This window comes from Myiozetetes cayanensis, unplaced genomic scaffold (assembly GCF_022539395.1).
Source record: "Myiozetetes cayanensis isolate MyiCay16 unplaced genomic scaffold, myiCay2020 scf6-25, whole genome shotgun sequence".
In the NCBI taxonomy this organism is placed as follows: Eukaryota; Metazoa; Chordata; class Aves; order Passeriformes; family Tyrannidae; genus Myiozetetes; species Myiozetetes cayanensis.
This window is the reverse complement of record NW_026087853.1, coordinates 34832393-34850791: the sequence shown is the minus strand read 5'-3', so window position 1 is coordinate 34850791 and position 18399 is coordinate 34832393. Positions and strand designations below refer to the sequence as shown.

Below are 18399 nucleotides of genomic sequence, written 5' to 3'. Positions count from 1 at the left end.
CTAACCACTAGCCAAATAAACCTACTTGTAATTTAAATGGGGAAAAAACACCCAAAAAACCTCAACCATGTTGGCATACAGCTGTTCCAGACTATTTTGTTATTAATATCAGTTTGATCTGTGATGAAATGTCTCTTAAACAATACCTTACACTGCTCACACTGCACGACTGTGCACTAATTTTTAAGACTGCATCTAGCGTTCCTACACAGGATAATGTATAGAATATGAAAAAGTGTGACCAAATTGTAATATAAAACCCAACAGCTTCCAGTTTTAAGTGTATCCTCTTTCCAAAATACTACTCCTTCAAGCAGCTATCAAGCAACCCAGTTTAATTCAAGCATGAAAGGTCTATCTAATGCTTCCCTTTCAATAATAGGAAAGCATTAGTAGTAAGACATAGGAATTCAGTAAGAAACTTAACTCTCTGGGGCCTTCCCCCTGCCCACATTTAGAGCTATGATCATCTAGTTAGATGGTTAATTTTAGTGCAGGTTCCTGCTTAAAGAGAATGGAGGAAGGAAACAGCCAAGATTACAAAGACCAAATCAGTATGTGACCAGGTTAAATATTCTAAGAAAAAAAGTCTCTTGCAACTCAAAGATAATATAAAAATGTGTCATTTTTGGTAATGCATCTTACTTGCTCCTTGTTTCCCATTTCTTTTCAGTGCATATTAATGGACAAAAACGGTATTTTATATTTTGTACTCACATATTCCAAATAGCACTGAATGGCAGTCATACACAAGGATTATCAGGAGAATAAAGGCATGTGTTATGTCAAGGTGTAAAGCCTTTCTCTACAGCAAAGTCCAGATCAACGTTCTGTTGTGTAAATACTGGTATTTCTTCACTACACAGTATGTGGAAGTTTTGAAGTCATTTTCCATCACAGAGTGGATCATACTGTGGCACGATGCACTGAATATCCAGTGGCAACTTGCACAGTTTCCTAATGTAGCTCATTGTGAGCATACTCTAGATCTGTGCATTTACTAACATAATACATTTATGGATATTAATATCATATATTCAGAAAGTGTTGTAATATTGGCAAAAAAGGCTTTTTCTACCACAAATTTTCCAAATTTATCTTGAAATAATTCTGATTTATCTTGAAATAATTCTGTTACTGCATTTCAAAAGAAGAACTTAACAAACAGAAGTTACTTTCTATATTAAGAAACACAGCAGTACATAATTTGTGTTCTACTCCCCAGCATCAAAGACACAAAATATATTATCACCGAGACATAATAATTTGAGTAAGAGGTAAAAGTAGAAGTGACTTCATACTTGCATTCTGAAAGAAGAAAGTTTGCTGAAGTACTTGCATAAGCCAAGTGAGAGATACTATAATGAACATTCCTTCCTTCTTCCCCTACTGAAGAAAACCTCACATTCCACAAAATTAATTTTTTTAAGATGTCACAATGATTCTGTATACTTATTTACTTCGCTATTTAACACTCCAGCTTAAATTCTAGATGTTTTTCTCACCCAGGCACCTTCAAGTCTCCTCAGGAAAGGAAGAGTACAATCTTATGTCCAATACACATACAGCTTTAGGGCAGAAACAAAATAAACTGAAGTTTCACAACTTGAGCTTTCACTGAAGAATCTCAATAAGGACATTGGGCAATCTGTCACACGGTAGCATTACAATGCATTTGTCACATTTGTAGTATTTTACTACTGCTACTACTGAGAGAGAGAATGCCATTACCCAGGTCAAAAGGCACTCATGAAGTTCACCCTCCCTCTTCTTTGTATTTACTACAAACAGAGCAAGTTTTGAATTTATTTAGAATTTGAAAAATTTTCGGTAAATGCTGATGCAAAACTGTATGAGGAGAATGGGGAAGTGATTTCTCAGGGTAACATCAAGTTGCAGAAAAAATAGGAAGATTGCAGCATATAAGCATGTAAAACAAAACATTCTCATGCAAACTCAAGCAAAACATAAAAGTAACATCTGAGCATTACACTTCAACTTAAAAAAGAACATTTTGTGGTGTGTAGTATCACAGGGATGAGAAAAAACATTTCAGGATCACATCTAAATTTGCAGGCTTCTTGTCACCTGATAAAAAGCTGGAGGTAGTTTTAAAAAACCCCACCCCTGATGTGGGAACAGCTGCTGATTCAGTAAGCAGTATTAAATATAATTGCATGCTGCACAAGACTCCAAAAGAATATCAGCCCTTGGAATCAAATATATACATTTTTAATATCTGAAATATTTACATGGTGGAACCTTTACACGATCCCATTTATTAAGAACAGTGTTTTCAAGTGTCCTCTCCAGATACAAAGAACTAGTAACTCAAGGTCACAGTTATGTTTTCTGAACAGGTCAACCTGCATCCTTCAGTTAAATACAATACAGAGATACCGGAACACCTTTACTTAATTTGTTTGCTTTAAAGAACTGTGTTTTAAAAATTAAAAATATTTTTGAGACAGTTTGCTCCCTGGAATACAGTCCTCTTCTGCAATCAAAACCGCTCACAGCATATTATAGATTTGACTTCTTACCCAGGTATGAGATAAAAAAATGCAGTTTACAGTACATGTCATCATTTATACCATATCAGACTATTTATAAAAAAAATCCATATAAACAAGGCAGGAAAATATTACCCTCTTTTTGTGGACAACAGACTGCGTACAGTAGAAAACCAAATTTAGGGCTAGTTTAACAGTATGGATAAAAACAAGATTTCAGCCTTGTTTGAAAACTTACGGTTTTCATGGGTTTGGGATTTTTTTTTAGAGACAGTTACATTGAAACAAGGTTTTTTGTTTTCTTTCTATAAACTAAAAAAAAATGTTTTAAAAAATAATTTGTTTTGAAAAAAGTCATCTGATTATTTTGGAGACAGAAGGGATAGCAGGTAAGGGCTAAAATGAAATTGAGAAGATATCCTACATTTTTTAAAAAAACTCATTAGATAGCACTTACTGAGGTCCTGCTCTTGCTTGAACTGAGCAAATAAAAAACTTCCTGCGATTTGCACTTTCTGGGAAAGAAGCAGAGCATTTGCAAGAGATTAACTTCCCAGCTTCACTAGTAATTCTAAATGGGGAACAAAGTACCAAGACTACTGCTGGTTCACATCAGAATGAAAAATCTGAAGGAACTCCTTTTCCAGAGTCAGATGAAGAGTCCACATGAACACATAAAGCTGTTCTATGAAAACAGCTCAAGCCACTTATTTTTAAATCGTATTTTGATCATTTTTTAAATAAAAAGAGGGAAAGTATGCCCCCCCCAAAAAGCACTTGCAGTAAAATCCTTTGTCTTCACCTATAACTGATATAGTTCCACATTAAGTGCAAATGTTTTGCAAAACAGGGGATTTTTTTTCCTTAATATTTACAAGAATAAGAGTAACATAACAAAATTACCAAAGAGCATGTACAGTAGCTGCAGCTTATAAAACATACTGGTAATTGTACCTTGTGTATTATAAAGAGAACCAATGCGGGATTCAGATAACTAATTGTGAAGGTAAAAGGGGCCTCAGAGCAAAGGACAAAAAAAATTCACATTTTCTACATAAAAAAATACAGGTCTCAAGTCTCTGAGAACAGAGAAAATTCAAAGTCTTTGAATGATCAGGGAAAAAAAAGCCTAAAACTGAAATGGAACCCTAGAAGCAAGGAGAGTGCTTTATTTCACTAGGCCAATCTTCTTTGCTTCTGTCTCGTATATCAACAACCTCCACATTTTGACTATGAAAACTTCAGCTTCTTCATCTAGTACCTGTAGGAAATACACATTTTATAGATTATTTTAGGTTAGGCATTCCACTTACAAAGACTAATTGTAGATACATCAGAACTATGAAGTGGAGGTAGCATAATAGAATTAAAGTCTTTCAGGGAGTGATTGAACAAACCTTCTGTCCTGCATTTATCACTAATTATATACTTGTATAATACAGCTGTTGAGCACTAAGAGATAAAAGTATCAGTAAACTAGTCTCCAAATAATACTAATAATGGCCAGTCTTCACGAGCGAAGATCCGGGGAAGGTCTTTACACCTTCCAGCCTGCGCATTGGATTTTTTAGGTGAGACACAGTGTGCGCGGAACTGAGCCCACCCTTTAATCCTAAGGTTCATCTGCCGGGGCCAAGCGAGCTTGGACGGTGGCAGCGAGGTCCTCAGGACGTAGATGGGTTGCCTACAAGGCTAACAAGCTCCATCTGCCCGGGGAGAGTGTCCCTGACCGGGAATCAAACACGGGCCTTGGCGGTGACAGCGCCACGCCCTTAACCACTAGACCACCAGGGGCTCCCAGTCTCCAAAAGTGGTTTGGGAAGAGGCACAGAAATGGCAGGCTTGGAAAGAATATAAGAACAGGACACTGACACATGGTATTTTCCCTTAATTATCTGCTAGTTTCTGCTCATTTTCAGCTTGGAGCTTCCTTGGATATCCTCAAGGGATTTCTCTTTCCTGAACCCATACAAACTTTTAGCATGCATAACATCTCTCAGGAAGTTCCCCAGGTTCCCTGCTAGTCACACCAAGAATCTACTAACTTTTACTATGCATGTGGCTCCTACCAAAAAAGAGTGGACAATTAATTTTTTTCACCTGTCAGTGTGTGAAAATATGGTGAAACAGCAGCACTATTTCATAAAGTTTCTCTCTTCCAACACCAGGCAAAAAGAAACTTTTACTCTTCTAGAGAAAATTACCTCTTTTGCTCATTAATTAGTAAAAGACCCACTACACCACCAATAAAAATCTAGTTACAAGAACGAGAAGGAGGAAAAGTTTGTATTTCTGGTACAGGTCTGTTATTATCGATTCTCACATCTTTGGGACAAAATTTTTGTTCCACATTTCTGAATACTGAGAAATTCTGAACAGGGTTCAGAAATTTGTACCTAGGTGCTGTAACTGCAAAATAATGCCTGCACTAACACGATCTTTTTAATCAAAACACCTTTCATATCTAATGTGTGCTTTCTGTCCATGTTCTGTGAACACCAAGTATTTCTGTTATGGATTAGTGCTGTTTTGTATAACTGACTATTAGCTTCAGTAAAATGTAGAAGGCATATCAATTACACAATTTGTGCTTACCATGGCAACATCATCCAGTATGCTCTGTGGTGAGCTGTGAGCCATTACCTGAAAGAAACAAATGTTTTTAGACTGAAAACTTAAAATAAACCCTATAAACATCTTCAGACAAAATCCAGTTACGTCTGGATTCTGACTGTTACACACATGCAGGAAGTATTTGTGGTTCATTAGGTCCTAGTACTAGCCAAGACAAAAATTAGTATTAAACTGCATCAGAGTCCATCATAGTGAGTGCAAGTTTATGGCTGGTTACTGAGGAACAAGTTCCAGGAAGCTCCAGACATTCACGGGTATTTGCTGGCTATTCTTGCATCTCCAACTAAGCTTTCCTAATTCAAGGAAGAAGCTCCCCTTTCTTCAACAATAAATTCGTAATGGAAGGTAAGGGCAAAATTCTCGCTTTATCACTCCTCTAACAGGTAGATGCAAAATCCAGCTAAGTATTTAAAGTCTTTTTCAGAACCAGATGTCTTTCAATACTATAAAATTTCATTTATATATATACACATATATATAATTTAAGCATGGCAAATATTCAGCTTCTGCTTTTCACTTTGTACTAATCAACTATGTTGCAAAACCATCACACTTGCTTTGCCTCTCATAGAGTGGCCCTAAAAGATAAACCAAGACAAACCATTATGAACATGAGTACCATGAATCTGAAGAGTTTTCTAACTTCCCTAATAAAAAGCCATAGAGTTTTCCTGAGAGATTAAAAAAAGGCAAGTTATAAGAATTCTGTTTGTAATTTCATGGAAGAAGCTCCACAGACTTTAAACAACTCATGCAAATGGTTAAAATGATTAGCATTAGAATGATTTCTAACACTAACTCTAAAACTTTAGTATTTGCTTACTACTAAAGGAACTACTTTTTAGGAAATTCATCTACTTAATCCAGAAACATACATAAAAATCAAACTACTAGCTCTTTATCCTCTACATTCACACAAAGCCTATTTCTAAGCTAAAAAGATTAATAGCAAGTGAGATATTAACTCTGAAATCTAATGATAAAACTATCAGTTAAAACAGCTGTTCTTGACAACCGGTTATTTCTTTTTCTAGTTCCATGTTTATCTAAGAGATAACATAGCATCTAACATGTACATATTGCGCATAAGCACTAACAGAGGTTAAATTGTAAGACATCAGGGTACTGATTCCAAGTGCACCATCTCTGCTGACCAATATCACAGATTACTGAGAAGCTAAGACCAAGCTGCCTCCAAACACAGATACAGCAGTCACTGGTGCAGTTTAAACAGGGAGCAAACCGCAGACTTCACAAAGGAAGCAGAAGATACTAACCTTAGAACAAACAAAGTCAACTAGCGTGGCTTCTTCTTCACCAATATATTCTATTATTTTTTTGTTGATCCATGGTCTAATTCGACGCTCCATTAATGTCTGGAAAAAGAAAAACACAAAACCAAAATGAATAATTACCTTAAACTTCAGTGTCTTGTAATAACTGCTAGGTAGGCAGTAAGAAGACTCAAACAACTATTTAGGAAAAGATACATTTTGTTATCAATGAGACAACCCTTAGAGATTTGGCATCTGCAAGTATTTCTGACAGCCACTCAAACACGTTTTTACAGGACAAGTTTCTTCCCTCTTCCATGAAACTGCTAGACAATATGTAGCATAAAACTGCTTGACAATATGTGGCACCAATTCAAGAGAGACCAAACAAAAATAAGCAGTTATACTTCAGAAAAAGGATTATATATAAACAAGAAATAGAGGACTTGAGTTTGACTCCATTTGATGATGATGCTCCAATCCACTGGGGTTCCAGTAATATTGTTTTTCTATTCAATTTAAAGGTTTGGAAAAATTAAGCCTTTTTGTAAATGGTTAAATGAAATCAACTTACTGAATCCACAATTGACCAATCAAGAGGATAAGCAAAGAGCTCTGGTTTTGCTGTGGGAATCTTCTCAATGAGACTCTTAATATGTTTGCGTTTTTCTTCTGTATTGACACTGCCTTTGATATTGCTTTTATCTTCTTCTCCATAATCCAGGGGGACAAGTTTCCTTTTGCGGGGCACATCATCACTGTCTTCATCATCAAATTTATTGAAAACGCTATCCACAGCAAGCTTCTTCCTTTTTACAGCATTGGGCTGGTTAGGACTATTGCAGGCACCTACAACCAAAAGACAGAATAACATATTCATGAACTTCAACTGAAGCTAGTTTGCTCTTCACACATTTCTTGAGGAATGTTGGTCTGTATGTTATATAAATGTCTGTGAATGCCTGACATCGGCTTTTAATCTCTCAAACTCTGTTACAAAAGTGAAAAAAGAGGTAAATAGATCGAGTTTGTTCAAGATTTTTGAAAAACAGGATCTTTTTCTCTGCCCTGAAACCAATCCGCACTCTCACTGAAGGAAGACTAAAGCTGAGTTCCAACCTTAGTGGAAGCAGAGCACAAAAGTGAAAGGCTGCAGTGAATCCTGCTGTAGGAAAAGCGCCAATCAACCTAATACCATAGAGTCTCTCTTCATTGAACATCTAACAGTGTGAGCTCAAACTGCAGCCTTATATAATTTAATCAGAATAGTAAATAAAAAATGCACAAACCTTCTGGAATACAAATATCCTTAGTTCTGCTGCTCAGAACTAGATTTTTTTAGAACACCTGGAAATTGCTAAAGTACTTAGGAACTCAAGTTTTACTCGCAATTGTCATAAATTCATTGTGATACTCATAAGAGGAAGAAAAAAAACCCCTTATTTTCCTTTTCTTTTCTTTAAAAGGGTCTTTTTAAGTAAACATAAGAACTGTCTAGGTCTTAAATTTAACATATACTTACACCAATGTAAAGTAGCACTGAGTTTTACAAGAGAGATTTATAGGTATATTAAGGTGAAAAAGCATGTGAAAATAACCAATCCCAGCTCAGAACATTCCTAAAAAATTTAAGCCTTAACAGGCCAAAACTTCCCTCTGTTTTTCCCCTCTAAATTTTGAAAGAAGAGAGCTCTATAAAATGTATCTTCTAGACAGGGCAAATGAAACACAGCATCTGGATAACAAGAACTTGATATAAGTACATCAAAACATATTTGAAAACCCATGTGGTTACTCAGCTTGGCATTTTTTTTCACTTTGACCCCATATGAAAGATTGAAATAAAATGTAAACTTGCCCAATTTGAGGCTAAGTCCTATTTTGGGCCGATGCTCCTCCAGCTGCTGTTGTTCAGGTGAATTTTCATGAGGGATAATAATGCCACAGGGAGATTCATCACCAGGTGTGTTAGGGGTTGCATTTCCACTAGCAGAAGAAACAGACGGAGCAGAACTGATGGGTCGTAATGTTGGTTTAAGGCAGGGCTTTTGTTCAGGCTCCTCCTCCTCTTCCTCTGGCTCTTCTCTTTTTTCCTCTTTTTCTGCCTTGTCTTCCTCTTCCTCCTCAGACTCTGGTTCTTGTTTAATTTGTGGCTGCCTACGCCGCTCAGCCTCCTGCTCCATCTACAATGAACGAAACCATCAGCAAAATAGCAGCTCTCTCAAAACCGGCACTGTTTGAAAGGAATCTAAAGATCCTTCTCTTTAGAAGACTGTTAGTCAAGGAAGACATGGAACTACTGGCATCATTATAAGAAATAGAGATTAATTCAAATTTGGTTTCCAACTTCATCCAATCTGGATGTTAATCTGGCAAGTTATTTTTTTCCCCATTGTTCTTACTGCTTATGTGGACTTCTTTTTACAAAAAAGTCAACAGAGGAAATAGTAAATATCAGATCACTTGCACAATTCTGCTCAATGCAACCAGAATACCAAGGACTCTTTTTTCTGTCAGACCAACAGCTACTCACCCTCTGGAGTTCTGCATCTGGATCTGGGTGTCCTTCTGCCAGAAGACGCTGCCTAATTTCTTCTAATTCTTCTTTTTCCCTTTTCCTATCCCGTTCGTCAGCTTCCATCTCTTTCTCCCTGTCTCGTAGCCTCTTCTGAAGAGCACTACCCCTACAAATGATACATATTTTGTACTTCAAAGAACATTTCAATGAAAACCTTGTACCACAATACAAGAAAAACTTCATACAGATGTATCTTCCACTAAATGAAAATAAGAGCATTGGTGTCCTCTATTTTTGTAACAGAAAAATATAAGATACCAGTTATCAACCTTACTATAAAGAATCTACCCCATCACATCAAACAGATGTAGAATGTGGCTGAACTTTTTAGAGAAAGAATCAAATTATTTTATATTATTTTGACAAGTACCACTTCTGCTAAATTAGTTTAATGCAAATGTTAGTTATCACATGCTGAAGGATGCGATGATTTACTATTAACAAGCTTGTTCTTCATACTATTTACAGCTTCATTATAGTGATTTATTTAAAGGCATGCTTGTTCCCTTCTCCCTGTCCCCACCACTGACCTCTACCTTGCCTCACCCATAACTTAAGTGATAGGAATGAATAGCTACTCCCAAGCATTAACAAGTAGCAGTAAGGAGTTTCCCTTTTCCCTCTGTCAAGTGACACTGAAAAAAATTAGGTAACAGTGCCACATAATCAGTTAAATGTAAACTCCATAAGCCTCTGCCAATGAACTCCACAACTGTGTTGAAATGAACAATGAAGACTTAGTTGTTAGGAATCAACACAAAGACATACCTGTAGTACTTTGGATCATCTCTGTCATCATCGTAATCTTCTAAGAATTCTTTTAACCGTTTGGCTTCTTTTGTCTGCAAGGAATTGAAACTTAAGTAATGATTTCTGTGTTTCTTTCCCAGAGTTTAAAATTTAGTAATGTTATGAGTAAGTTAATTGTAGATCTACTACAGTTCCAACTAAAAGTAAAGAGTTGTCCAAAGAGAAAATGGAAAAATTTTGGAATTGCCTCCATTAGGTTCACTAGGATTGTGTCACTGATTCGCATATATGCATACACACATACACATATATATACGCTTGTGGTTTTTGGTTTGTTTGTTCATTCTTTCTTTTCTCATTACAGATAAGGAGGATCAAAAGTTCCTTCAAGTATTGGGTATTTTATAATGGCACCTTAAGTGTATATTATCAGTACTGCTTTGTTTCAAGAGCTTTTTAAAAAAGATTTAGTTATGCACAGAAACAAATCTGATGGCTGCTTCTAGGATAAGCACTCTCCTGTTCCTAATCCAAACCATGTGGCATTGTAATAACATACAGGCACAAAATTCAAGAGGGCAAGGCGGATAGAGGGGAGAAATTTTTTCTCCCTCTGATCATATCAAAATGGAAATCTAAATTAGGACATTCTAACCTGTATCTAGGCAATATCTTTAAACCAACAGTAAGATATTGCTACACTAATGACTTCAATAAACAAATTACAATTATGGTTGCAAATTCAGCACAAAATTTAATACTGATTTCTATAACTGCCATCCATAGTCAGCATCCAGGAGGATCATGAATAGAAAACATCCTTGAGTCATTCTCAAACCATTTCCCCCTGCTTAAGCTTTTAGAAGGAAAACTCAGATTCCATATGAAATGGTCTATTTTATAATCCCCTTGTCCCCCCATGTTTCTTTGCATATTTGGCTCTGAAGCAATTTCTAACCCATCATTTACTTAGAACTCTCTCAGTTATTTCCTCTCCTCCTCTGGGAAAATTATGAAATGAAATAACACCCCTATAACTTAAAATTGTATCTCATAGAAGATTTGGGCACATGAGCAGGTTGGAAATTAAAAACCAGGCCTAGTCCCACCTGCACGATGGAAAACATACAGTAAGTTTTGCCACAAATCTGACGCAAGTAAAAATTACAGATGTAACAGTGCATAAGGATCAGACCACAGTATTTTGCAGCTGCCCACTTCTCACTCCTGCCGTCACAAGACCAAGCCAATAGGCTTCGTTTCCAGACTCTATGTGGTACTCCCACTTATCAGACATCCTCTGTTTCAAGCCAGTTAACTGTGGGGTTTTTGTATAAAAACATACATAGTCTTCTCACAAAATGAGAGTTCTACTACTATCGATAAACAGTAGTAGAATATTCCATTCTAAATGAGACCAAAGAACAAGGCAGGGAAAATGATATGTAAAACTATGAAACTTACCATTTCCCTTCTTCTTTCTTCTTCCCTTTCAGCCTCCTTTTCATATTCTCGACTTTTTTTTCGTTCTCTGATTTCCCAGTTTTTAAGACGCTACAACAGAAGAAAATACACACACTCAAATCTCAAGAACAGTAGTACTACTTCAGAGTTAGTCCGGATTGTTGTTTAAAACAGCATTATAAATAATTTGTAAAATTTTATTCTAAACCACCAGAATAAGAAGTCAAAAGTTATTTTGACCGTGACTTACATATTCTGCCCCAATTCATGTACTCAAAGGATTAAAAGCTTTTTTAGGAAAAGGAATTGTGTGGTTTATAGTAGAAGACTTGTCAGCAACTCTCAGAAACATTATTTTATTTTAAGAGTCTTAAAAATCTCAACTTACCTCCTGATATGCAGCTTCTTTTTCACGCAGTTTCCTCTCTAGTTTTCGTCGTTCGTAAGCATCTTCTTCATCTTCCTCTCGGTCTCTCTTCTTATCCTTTTCTCGCTCTCTTTCCCGCTCTCGTTCTCTTTCCCGTTCCCGCTCTCGTTCTCGTTCCCTCTCCCGTTCTCGTTCTCTTTCCCTCTCGCGTTCTCGTTCTCTTTCCCTGTCTCTGCTTTTTTCTCTGAAGGAAGGAAAAACCACAAAGTTAAGTACAGAGCTTTCCTCTCCACTCAATCAAATGATTTACAGCATCTTACAGGTTATTTTTCTTCTGCAATTTACAAGATGATTAGTGGGTATAGCAATAGGCATAAATCAATACTACTAACGTATTCAAAAACCCATTTACTAAAAGCAGTTGTTTGAGCCAGTTGTTTGAGCACTAACCATTAAATAGTGATATCTACAGAAACCAAGCATAAGAATTTGGCAATTTCTTATCACTACTGTGTTAGTAGTTCTCTATAAATAACAGCTAAACCCACCACAAATAAAGGGCATCCTTAATAAATCTTTCATGTTTACGTGGCCTACAGGCAATTTTAACACTACTGACAGGATGATTTGAAGTGAAACAGTTTTTTTCTCTATGGTGAAGAGGGAAAAAGCAGTTCTTGGAGTATGACATGATTTGTCACAGTCTGAGACTGAGTACTCTCCATCATTTTACTAAGAAAATCTACAAAACAAACAAAAAGCCCCCCAAAAAAACCCCAAGGCAACCAACCAACCAAAAAAACACCCCAAAATCCAACCAAAAATCCCCACTGCATAACACAAGAAAAAGTAAAACCCACTTAAGCTAAAAAATACAACAGACATAAGACTTTTAAGTAGGAATAAAGCTAATAATGAAAAATAAGAGATTTGAAATAAAACCAGTATGTTTAAGTCACGGTTGGGGGGTTGCTTACTGCATATTGCAGTCCTTATACTCTTGTGCTGTGGAGGGAATCAAGTATTCTTCCAATTTGTATAAATATAACATTTTCCAAAATTTTGATTTCCTATTGTTACTCTGATCTTCCACAAGGACCATTTTGAATGGCAGCTGATCTGCTGAACTATATGCATTTAGTAAACACCACTAGGAAAAACTGCAACGAACAGCAATCCAGGTACATTTACCTTGATCTGCTCCGATCCTTGCGATCTGAACTCCTTTCACGATCTCTGTCACGATCTCTGTCTCGTTCGCGGTCTCTGTCTCGGTCCTTAGTTCGGTCACGATCCCTATCTCGCTCCCGTTCACGCTCCCGTTCCTTCTCCTTCTCTCGTTCACGCTCCCTCTCTCTTTCACGTTCCCTCCTTTCTCGTTCACGCTCCCGCTCCCTTTCTCTTTCTCTGCGTTCTTTTTCAATTTCCTGTCTTTCTTTCTCCTTTTTGCCTTTTTCCTCCTCCAGTTTCTAAAAACCAACAAGAGAACTTTCATAGTTAATTTTGCAGTTATAGGAACTGGATATTCCCGGCGCAACACACAAGGCTGGTAATGGAAATACCAAAACCGCCACTAATTTTGAAACATTAAATAGGGTTTGGTGGGTATTTTTTGGAACTCGTAACTATGAAATCAAAATGCAGCAATCACAAGACTAAGTTTCGTGCAAAAGCATAGGTCTACATGGACCAGCAATCTCTAACCTTAGCAGAGTAGGGCTGGCCTTGGATTATAAACTGACTAAACTGCACATATACAGTGCATTACCAGTCATCATTCACGTGGGACTCAAATTCCATTTGCCCTCTAAGCCACACAGGTACAAGTAAAGTGAGCTTCTAGCTGATAAAATTAACTCTGTCCATCTAGGAAAATATATTTCAGTGGAATGCTTACTGGGACAGTGAGTTGTTTCCCAACATGTCTTGGCAGACCAAAACCGTCCTATATGAAAACTTGGGTAAAGAAATACATCCACTTACATGTGGTGCATGTGGTTAAACAGTAAAGAAAACTGACAGCTTTCCCCTTTTCCCTCCCTAATAGAAGTTCTGTTTATTGGTAAGAACTGGACTCTGCAGAATGGAATTTTTAACTTCCACCACTGCAAGATGGAGACAGTTAACAAAAGGTTGGAAATAGCTCTTTTGAAACACAGGAACTAAAGGTTACCTGCTACAGTTTTACTAAAAACTGTACAAAATTGCCCCCTTTTTTTTTCCAATTAGAAACAGTACTTGTGACCAGAATTCCTATAAGACATTAGAAAATACATCAACAGAATGATAGATAAATCCATCCTCGGAAGCAATTGTTATGTGTTAACTTACAGATGCTGTGCTAGGACATGGGCCGCCAACACTGGATTAACCTTGCCTATAAGCTATGTTTCTGGGAGGAAGAGCAAGTACACGGTTCACAAATATACCAAATAACAACCAAATATACCAAATTTCAACCTGATGGATGCCAGAATACCACTTTTTGAACAAATATTGAGCAGAATAAACAGGTTTATCCCCTTTGGCTCCACGTTTACCATCACTGAAATGAAATTAAAAACTGGAACAATGAAACAGCATTTTCTCTGGTTTCTGTTTTTTTCTTTTCTTTTAAACAAAGCATTTAAGACAACTTTAAAAAGCAATCTTACCTGATTAGTGTTCTTCTGCCATAGGCACAGGGACCAGAGAACCGACAAAGGATTACATAAATAAAGCTAATTCACTAGTGATTAATGTATCCAGTGAAACTATGCTGCATTGATAGCACAATACAGGCAAACCAATGTTGGATACATTGAAATCACAAAAGGAAAAAGGGACTAAAAATGGCAGGAATTGGTAGAAAACTGATGTGAAAAAAATTAAACTTAGACCCTGCAATATACACTAAGCTGAAAACTAATTTCTAAGGACTGAACTTTCCAGGAGCTTTACAATGTTAAATCTCAGTACGGCCAGATATTAAACTAGGTTGTCAACTTTTAAAAATCCAACTTACCTCAAATTTCATATACTTTTAAAGAAAAGTTTACATACTGAAGTGGTTGATACTTACAGGTTATCTTTGGTTGAACTCCTGTTTTGCCACTCTCAAAAACTTTGTTTGTGATGAGATTTCTCAAGAGAGTGGATTTCTTTCTTTTTTTTTTTTTTAAATATATTCACACAAGTGTAAATACACATATTTTGATATATTAAGATCCATTTTTAAGTCCACTTTCTTAAAATCCAATTGAAAAAATCAACTGGCCTATTTTGTAATCAAAATCTGACCTCATTCAAATTCTGTAAGCCTAAATAAAAGGATCTGAAAGGGTAATGGGATAGGAACAGTATCAGATAAATTGAAGTAATGAACAGAAATGAACAGGTAGAAGAATTATAAATCTTACCTTGAGCTCTCTTCAGACTCGTCCGTGCTGTAAATGGACGCCCCCTGCAATGCTGACACCCTGACAGTCTGTCGTTACTGTTTTATAAACTCATACCAAAAACATGCAAAGGTTCACTGTGCTCACTAGCCAGCTGCTAAGGATTCAACAGCCCCTTTTAAACATATCCAATATATACAATGACTACTTCCAGTTGATTTTAGTGTTAAGAAACCCAAAACAGCCCCCCAATAATACAGATTACAGGCAGTAAAATGCCCAACAGCTTCTGAAACAACGAAGCTTGGTTTTCATTTGTTTTGTTTGTAAATTTTTTAAAAAATTATTACTTTTTTTGCATCTAAGTATCAGTGACAACTTGGGGCTGGGAACTGAACATAATTCTACTGAAGTTTCACCACTGACCAGTTTCACATTCAACTGCCGAGCTTCTCCAGATGATTTTTTTCTAGAATTTTTCCCCAGGTTTTTATCTTCAACAACTTCAATCAAGAGCAAAACTGAATATGTGTACATACAATAACATATAGTCACCTGTGTTTATATTGATACAGTTGTGTGAAAATACGATATCAACCCCAGTGATTGCATGTGGTAAAGCTAAATAACACGGGCATACTTCACCTTTTCTTTAATGTTGATTTGGGGATATTTTGAAAGAAAAGTGTGTGCTCAAAAGAGGAGCTTGCTGATACTTCTCTAGGCCAAAGACCATTCCAATCTTGTTGGGGAAAAATTAATACCAACTTTAAGCTAAACATTAAAATAAGAATGTTACATGCATTGTTGCACTTTACTATCCACAAGTATCACTTTCCAAAGCAGAAACATTCACAGATGCACTAGCATTAGTGGAAACTTCTGTAAGTGGGAACCCTGAGGTGGGACTTGATGTGCACAAACATTTCCAAGCCAGTTACCCCTTTGCATATTTTTCTGAGGGGGCATCCATAAGTATAATAAAAAACAGAAGCTCATACTTACATCCTATTCCATGTTACTTTCCAAGCTGTGAGTTTCATCTTGCATTAGTCACCATATGATCTCTATCATAATGGTGGGGGTCAATGAATAGATTAGCTTTATGGGAATTTACAGTTCTTCCATGCATCTAAAGTTTGGTAAGTCTGGTAACCACTGACCTAGTTTTTATCTTCCCCCACTCTTAACTTAGAACTATTAAAATAAAAGACTTAAATTTAATTCAAGTTTCAACTCTTCATTAAAATCTTGGATAATGTTACAAATCTACCTACAGAAACACACTCAAGTGTATGTCTTACGCTGCAGCCCCGTTTAGCCTTTAGTTATAAATATCTTGACTTAATGTATGTGTAGCAACTTAAGCTGCCTTTATTCATGTTAAAGTGAGAAGACTGAAAAATACTCAGTAGCAATCAAAGTCTTAGCATAAAGATGTCAAGGGCCACTTTAACGTGGTAGTTGTCTTTTTTTGACTTGCAAAGAACTATATGTATATTAAACCTAATATAAACATCATTTTAAGTGATAATGCAATGTACTGCTAAATTTTATAATAGTGGTTTTTTGGATTTTGAAAAAGCCTAATTTGTATCAAGTGCAAAAACAAGAATACTACCTTGTGTGTATCTCTGAATTTACTGATCTCTCTTGATATCAGGTCTCTTTTGTCTTCCTCCATTTCTATAGCATTTATATCCTCCTAAAAAACAAGGGGGACAGGAGTAAAAGCATTAAGAGCCATCTATACAGAAAAAGGAGAACAAGAGAAAAGCCGCAGGTTAGAAGTTTTCAACCAGTCTTGCAAGAGATAAATAAAGTCCTTCTGCAGTACCAAACCTGACAGTCTGATGTTAATGAGTGAAAAAAAAAAAAAAAAATCAGATGGACAAGAGTCACAAATCTGGCAACTAGCAGTAAACATAGTCATTGTCAAAGCCTACAATGTAAACGAACCTTGGTGATGAGTGGATAAGGTATCAGTGGGGCCACTGGAAATCTGCGGAAAATCTGCGGAAAAATCCACGGAGATTTTTTTTTTTAAAAATAGATTGCACACTACTCTGAAAAACAATGTTTTGTATGTTTGTACTACAAAGCAATATTGTATTGCTGTGATCTCATTTTTTTGATTCAACAAAGTTACAGAAGAACCTCGCTAATTCTCCCTTTGCTGAACTACTTTAAAACACATAGTGATGTCTCATGTTAGTAAGACTTCACTGAATTACAAGTGTACTACAGGATATTAGTACGCTATGGTAGCATCATAAACAAGGCTAAGCTACACTTGCCAAAATAAATGTTGCATGTCTTGATTTTATTTACTCGCTAATTCGCAAAATTTGGTAGATTGCACCTGCTAACTTAGTTAGCGAATTAGCGAGGTTCCCCCGTGCTTGAAATTGAAAACCAGATTCCACTCACTCTCAGTTCCCCGCACACATTTTCAACTCCCCCACATCAGTCATGCCTTTATCCAGAAGAACTAACAGCCTCTGCTGCTAACACCAGCGGATTGATAGCACAATCTTCTTCATACCAAGCTCTTCAGGGGACAACAGCCCCAAGGCTGGCAAGTTTCCACACCCTCCCCCTGCCCCCCAATATATCTGCATCCATCTTCCCTTTCCCCCCCACCCTCAACAAGTCTTTCTCTCCACTCTCTTTTACAGATGAGAGCAACAAGCTAGTACCATCTCTTCACTCCCACCTCTATCCACACAGGCCAAAGATGGCGATTTCCAAGTTTCTTTTCCTCCTTCCCAGTATGGGAGGGATGATAGGATGCAATTTCAACCAGCAAGTGCTGTGTATTTTAAAAGAACTTATTTGCCTACTTGACTAGCTCAGATTGGTAAAATTCTACACAACACAGAGCTAACAGAATATCACTCTGTCCCAGGGACATAGTCAGCATCCAGCTCTTCAATGACTGCAATGGTCCCTTACAATGTTTAACTACCTGGCATTATTCATGGCCATATATATATATATATTTACCCACAGGACAACAAACATTGTAACAGTGCTTGTAACAAAAAAATACAGCTGATAGCATTAAACAGTGACTCGTTACTCATTTGCAAATTCCCATCCAAGAAAACATCTTCTCCCAAAGGGAGGGAGAGGAAAGAAAAACAAATTCTCAGCTCAGCACTTTTATACCTCAGGTTGGCCATGACTAACAATGTTGAGGGAAGATAGACTTGCTCCCTGAGGGAGATGTTACTTCTTGCACCACGCTTAAACTCCATAAGCATTTGAAACTGCATTATCACCTTGGAATAGGTACTTTGCAGAGACTTAAATGTGTAAAAATCTTGGTCAAACCATTTTCCAATCTCTTTCATATTAGGTGTGAAAGCCCATTTTCCCATGGTTAGAAACTTTTCTGGAAAAGCTAAGTCTGAGTTTGCTTATTCTTGTTCCCCCTTCT

The 18399-nt window shown here is 36.8% G+C and overlaps 1 protein-coding gene across 3 annotated transcripts in view; it reads right to left on the bottom strand.

Moving 5' to 3' along the window:
• Positions 1–2210: 2210 nt before the first annotated feature.
• Positions 2211–18399, bottom strand: part of RBM25 (RNA binding motif protein 25) — a 33777-nt gene continuing 17588 nt past the window's right edge. For 2 of the 3 annotated variants that reach the window (XM_050335593.1, XM_050335594.1), the window contains exons 8-19: positions 16917–16970; positions 16579–16662; positions 12772–13049; positions 11602–11824; positions 11214–11303; positions 9768–9841; positions 8955–9105; positions 8280–8604; positions 6996–7270; positions 6425–6523; positions 5109–5156; positions 2211–3774 (exon numbers count right to left, since the gene is read on the bottom strand). In XM_050335593.1, the coding sequence (XP_050191550.1) occupies positions 3682–3774; positions 5109–5156; positions 6425–6523; positions 6996–7270; positions 8280–8604; positions 8955–9105; positions 9768–9841; positions 11214–11303; positions 11602–11824; positions 12772–13049; positions 16579–16662; positions 16917–16970 (1794 nt within the window). In that variant the 3' untranslated portion in view covers positions 2211–3681. The remainder of the gene's footprint in view (positions 3775–5108; positions 5157–6424; positions 6524–6995; positions 7271–8279; positions 8605–8954; positions 9106–9767; positions 9842–11213; positions 11304–11601; positions 11825–12771; positions 13050–16578; positions 16663–16916; positions 16971–18399) is intronic. The other variant, XM_050335595.1, reaches the window with a different exon arrangement.